This window comes from Vombatus ursinus, unplaced genomic scaffold, assembly GCF_900497805.2.
Source record: "Vombatus ursinus unplaced genomic scaffold, bare-nosed wombat genome assembly UNPS02015184.1, whole genome shotgun sequence".
Classification (NCBI taxonomy): Eukaryota; Metazoa; Chordata; class Mammalia; order Diprotodontia; family Vombatidae; genus Vombatus; species Vombatus ursinus.
This window is the reverse complement of record NW_020954962.1, coordinates 52,621-58,836: the sequence shown is the minus strand read 5'-3', so window position 1 is coordinate 58,836 and position 6,216 is coordinate 52,621. Positions and strand designations below refer to the sequence as shown.

The window sequence follows — 6,216 nt, the reverse complement described above, 5'->3', positions numbered from 1 at the left end:
GCGTTTAGATTGTACGCCTTGAGTACCCAGCCAATGGGGGAAAGAGGTAAGAGAGTGGGAGAGGGCACTCGTTAGGACTATAAACTTTGCTTCTCACAGCCAGCAGCCACACTCCCTGGCTGACACAGCTTGAATGATAAGGGCTGTGCCCTTTCTCATGAGAAAGAATAAAGACCTTTTCTGATCTCTGATTCAGACTCCAAACTCTTGATTTCAGCGGTCACCATCCCACACATGAGAGAGATGCCACAAGCTACTCAGAGAAAGTGATAGGTGGGAAGTCAGCATTGGGAAAAGCTGAGAGGACAATTTTAGCCTCAGTCTAAGATGGAATCCTCCTGGCTCAGTTTCCCCATTATATTCCTTTGAAAGTGAATGTTACCTACCTGGCTATTACTGAGTCTGGCTATGAGGTGGATTTGATACAGCGTGGTTGGAAAACTGAATTATCTGAATCCAAATAGAGCTAAGGATGTTTTATCCTCTCATATTTGGGCCCTAAATCTCTAGTCCCTATTTTATATCTGGGCCCTGCAGTCTTTTCTGTCAGATTTGTGTCTTCCAGATTATAGGCCATTCACCTACAGTTGGTAGCAAACAGTAAATACCAGCCAATGTCCCAACATTGTTCCCTGGATGCATTTGGTGCTTATTTCCAGTCAACCTCTTCTTTGAGATCCCCTGGAGGCAGGGACAGCTCTATGCCCCTTGCTAGTAGGAAGCAGTTTCAGAAGCCGAGACCTTTGCCCCTTACTCCAAAAGAATTTGGGTCCCATTTGTTTGAGGGGGGAATAATGGGGTTGGAATCTGGGCCCCAGAAATGAAAAACCCTGGGCTTTCCCACATGGCCAAATCTCTGGTGTTCGCCTGAGGCTATAATCCTTCTCTCCATTGTCTTGCTTCCCTATGGCCCCAGGCCATTTCCCCCCCTTGGTAATTCTATTATATCGTGGACTACGTGGCCACTCCTAGATCCTACCCACAGTCTTTCTGTACATAAGGTCCTTCTTGTCTCCATTAAGATGCTTAGATTCTTAAAATCTAGCCACTGCTGGGATTCTTATAATCTAGCCAATAGTTTACTAATGTTCAGGTTCCTTAAGAGTCTGCCCAATAGGATGGATGTTCTAATAAACCTTGTCTTTAGCTGGAAAAAAAAAAGAAAAGAATGGACTCTTACTCAAAATGAATTTTCCTTGAGAATTCCTTCTTGGGAAATCTTCCTTGCCTGAATAAAATGATCATATCAAAGTTAATTCAGTCTTGTTTCATGCTTTGTTGTCATTATTACACTTACCCATCAATTCCTATACACTATTAATAACTTCAACAACAATAATATTTTAAATATATCTGTACATCCATGCATATGGATGGAAGCACATATATATTTATATATGTACATCCACACATGTATGCATATCTATACTCACATGGTATCCATGTGTAATGAATATACAGTATTGAAGGGAAAAGGGATTAGAAAATGTCTCATGTTTAGAAGATGATGCTTCTGATAGGGTACTCGGGCTCTAGCCCTAAGATCACGTCTGTGGAAGCCTCCCAATTCCTCAGTAGGTCCTGTCCTGTAAGAAAATTTTCTCTTGTTGCAGAACACATTCTTTTATGAGAAAAGACAGAGGAGTGTCTGGCCCAAAGATTTTTGTCCCCTGACAGATCCCCAAGGTCCATGCCTCCAACAACTCCCTCAATGTCTGGTACACTGCCTACACTTTTCCATCTATAGCATCCCAAAAACAACTGGACCCCTAGATTACCTAATTAGTATCCCTGGTATTCCTTTCCCTTGACCCTTTTCCATATAAGTTCCAGTACCATGCTCACTGTCTTGCAGACTCGCTAAGGACCCTTGTCTGCTTTTGATAAAGTGTTACAATAAACTTTTTGCCACATGACTAAGAGAAGGCTTGAGTGGGTGAATTTGTTACAGGGCAACCCTACCTTGGCATTCTTGGGGAACCAGCACCTCCAAACCTCGTCATTTCTACTGATCTTTAAGGAAAGCTAGAAGTACTAAAAGGCAGAGGTGAGGAAGTAGTACATTTCAGAAAACAGGCATGCAACCAATATGAGAGAATATTGCATTTCTATTAAGTAGTTTACCAATGCACTCCATTGTATCAACCTCATGATGTGTCTGAGTGTTTAGTGATCACTATTCTCCTCCTTAATCATCAATGGTCACTTCTCAGTCCCTTATTTTCTAGCAGAACCTGTCCCCACTCCAAGACATAAACCAACTATGATATAAAGGTTAGGAAAATCTGAAGGGAGCCAGGAAGAAACAGATATTCAACAATAGTAAATTAATCAAATTAATGTATTTTCCAGTTATTTTAAGGAGATAAGATTTATGGTGATGTGAGATGAAGGCCAATCCATTTTACAAAGTAAAGAGTAAAGGAATTTAGGCTTCTTTTTCCCAGTTTTACCATTCTTGTTTCCCTTAAGCACGAATTCTCAGCAGTGTGAAAAATTAGAAGTAACTAAAAGTCTAAACACCAGAAGAGTATAAGTATTAGAGCTTCTGAATGTAATGATCGTTCATTTAAGGGAATGAAACCATCAATTAGAGCTGAATATTTAAGCAAGAGATGTTACTGTTGTTTAGTTGTTGCTGTTGCTTCTGTTGTAGTTTTTGTTGATAGTGGTAGTTGTGGTGGTTGTGGTGACGATGATAATGGTAATAATTTAATGAGAAATCATTTTTTGTCCGTTAACTTCCTGAGTATTTCCTTCATATCATTGTTCCTCAGAATGTATATTAGTGCGTCCAGCATGGGGATGACCACTGTATAAAAAACTGAGCTCACTTTGATGGTGAGCCAAGAGCTTTTACCATTGGATATACATAGAGGAAAAGGACTGTTCCACAGAAGATTCCAACAGTTATCAGGTGAGAGGCACAACTGGAGACGGCCTTATGCCTTGCCTGAGTAGAATGTATCTTCATGACAGTTACAAAAATAAAAATATAAGAAGCAGGAGACAAAGAATATGCCCGAATACTCACAGACAAAATTATTAATGATGTTAGTCCCACAAAAAGATAATATGAGGAGAGAGTAGGTGACAGCAGAGAGAAGAGTATGCCCCAGGAGTACTCTGCAGCCATCGGCAGGTCCCAATGTTTCTGGGACATGATAATCATATATAAAAGGAAATTATAGATGTCCATAAAGTAGTCATATGCCATCACTGCCAATATGAAGATGTCAGTCAAAGCACTGTTAGCAGTAAAGAAGAATTGTGTGATTCAAGTAGGGATAGATATTGTCCTATCTTCTAAAACTAAGTTTTCCAACAGCTTTGGTGTAACAGCAGTGGGGTAACAGAAATCCACAAAAACAAGTGTTTAAGGGAAAAATAAATAGATAGCAATGTATAATTTGGGGTTCATAATAATGACTGCAATCATTCCAAGACTCCCCATCACAGTGATCACACAGATGGTCAAGACAACTAGAAATAAAGAATCAGACATTCTAGTTAGTCAGAGAATCCCAACAGAATGAATATGACTGCAGCACTATGATTTCCGTCACAGCTCATCATGGCTAAAGTTAAAAGGAATTTGAAAGTAAATGCTGAAAAACAGAATAGAGTAATGAGAAGGACACAGGTAACGTGATGAAGCTAGGTTTAAATAAATGATGACAATAAAAGGTCATTTAAAGGACTTGAACATTTCTTTGATGAAATGCAATGTTTCCTAGTGGACAAAAGGTCAACCTTGAAGTCAGAAAATGTATCTTATTTCTAACACAAATAACTTGTGACCCTGGATTAAACACTTAATGTCTTGGTGCTAGAAAACTCACTAATACTTCAGTTTACAGGTCAGATTAATTTACTTGTGAAATTAGTATTTATTGAAAACTCAAATTGAAGGAGGTTTTGTAAGAAATTAATAAGGAATAGATGAGAAAAAGCGAAATAAGAGGGACTCATGCTGGAGAGGAAAGAAGAGGAATGTTTTCCAAAATTATGTATGTTCCCATTTATGCTTTCATTTCTCTTTCTTCTCCAAATTTTTATGCATTTTTTGTTTTTGTCATTCAGCATTTAAATTATTGTCCACTCACAAGTATTTATTAAGTTCTTACAACATGCTGAATACCATGTGTAAGTACTGAGGATGCAAATAAAGGCAAAAATGCAGTCAGTGCTCAGAAGGAGCTTATATTTACCTGGAATACAACATATAAATAATAAAATATAAACATACACGTGGAGTATGCATGTGTGAATATACACATGTATGTATACACACGTGTAAATATTCACAGACATGCAAAGACATGGATACATACACACACGTGTGTGTGTGTACTTGTTGTTGTTCAGTCATTTCAGTCATGTTTAACACTTCCCTATCACACTTGGGGTTTTCTTGGCAAAGATGTTGGAGTGGTTGGCCATTTCCTTCTCCAGCTCATTTTACAAATGAGAAAACTGAAACGAAGTTAAGTGACTTGTCCAGGGTCACAAAGCAACTCATTGCTTTTGGTCATATTTGAACTCTACCCACTGTGCCACCTACCTGTCTCTTATGTCCACACACACACACACACACACACACACACACAGAGTAGTATGCAATATAAATGAAAGATAAGCTCAGAGGGCACTAGTAATGAAGGAGCATGAAAGAATTTAGTTAAGGATAGATGTATACACAGGTAGATAGGGAGGAGAGACAGAGACAGAAAGAGAGAGAGAGAGAAAGAGAGAGAGAGAGGTTTACAAATGCCCTATCTCTGCTTTTCTGTGTGTCTCTTTTTTTCCAATGACTATGTCTCTCTATCTCTCTGCCTCTTTTTGTCTTTGTCTCTATGTCTCTGTATCTCTATCTCTTTTTTTTCAGTACCTGAAATTTCATAGGTTTATAGAAATCCCCTATTAGTTAAATTCCTTCTCCCAATAAAAAATAGTCATTGCTCTACAACTTAGAGGCTTTTAGAGATTTTGGAGTCATTAAGGAGTTAATCTCAGACTCAGAAAAGCAACAAATGATTTTAGAAAGAAAATACTTTGGTGTCCATTAGTTTCTTGACAGCTTCTTTCACATCTTTGTTCCTCAGACTGTATATTAGGGGGTTCAACATGGGAATGACCACTGTGTAAAAAACAGAAGTCACTTTGACTATGAGCCACGAGTTTTTAGAATTGGGGTCACAATAGAGAAAGAGAAGGGTGCCGTAGAAGATGGAGATGACAGTAAGGTGGGAGGCACAGGTGGAGAAGGCTTTCTTCCTCCCACTGGCTGACTGCATCTTTATGATGCTGACAAAAATTAAAATATAGGATGTGAGAATGGTTATGAGGGTGCTGAAGACATTAAAATTAGCAAGGATTAAAAGTATCATTTCACTTAAGTGTCTGTCTGAACAAGAGGCATTGAGGATGACAGAATACTCACAGAGAAAGTTATTAATGATGTTAGTCCCACAAAAAGACAATCTAATGAGAGAGTAGGTAAATATGAGGGAAGATGTTATTCCCCATACATATGCCCCAGTCACCAGCAGCGCACATCGTTTCCGGGACATGGTAACCATGTACAAAAGGGGATCACAAATGGCCACAAAACGGTCATAGGCCATTACTGCCAGCAAGAAAGCTTCTGTCAAAACACTGGCAGCAGTAAAAAAGTACTGTGTGATGCAGCTTCCAAAAGAAATCTTTCTGTCTTCCACAACTAGGTTTTCTAAGAGCTTGGGTGTAACTCCAGTGGAGTAACAGAAATCCACAAAAGACAAGTGACTGAGGAATAAGTACATAGGGGTGTGGAGTTTGGGGCTGATTCTAATGATCATAATCATGCCCAGATTTCCCAACACTGTGACCACATAGATAACCAGAAATAGAAGAAAGAGCGGGAGTTGGAGATCCGGGTAGTCAGAGAATCCTAAGAGGATGAATATGACTGCAGCACTCTGATTTCGATCTTCATTCACCATAATTCCTGTTAAAGAAATTTACACCATTTCAAAGTTGGAAGATTTCAATGACTACATACTACAATCCTAACCTGGAAAAAAAATTATCCCTCTATAAGAAAGATAATTGATTATCTAGCCTTTTGGATGAAGACCTTCAACAAGGGGTAACTGACTAGATTTCAGGAAATCTATTTGATTTGCATATCTCTGATTAAGATGAGGCTTAAATATATTAATTCTAAATTTTCCT

At 38.7% G+C, this 6,216-nt stretch overlaps 1 protein-coding gene across 1 annotated transcript; it reads right to left on the bottom strand.

The window, feature by feature from the left end:
- Positions 1 to 5,039: 5,039 nt before the first annotated feature.
- On the bottom strand, positions 5,040 to 5,984 carry LOC114031581 (olfactory receptor 5D18-like). Its single transcript, XM_027846713.1, has one exon. The coding sequence runs from the start codon at positions 5,982 to 5,984 to the stop codon at positions 5,040 to 5,042; it is 945 nt and encodes a 314-aa protein (XP_027702514.1).
- Between the last annotated feature and the right edge of the window lie 232 nt (positions 5,985 to 6,216).

Excerpts from the sequence above, each read along its gene's own strand:
- LOC114031581 (XM_027846713.1), bottom strand. The coding sequence starts at position 5,984 with ATGGTGAATGAAGATCGAAATCAGAGTGCTGCAGTCATATTCATCCTC.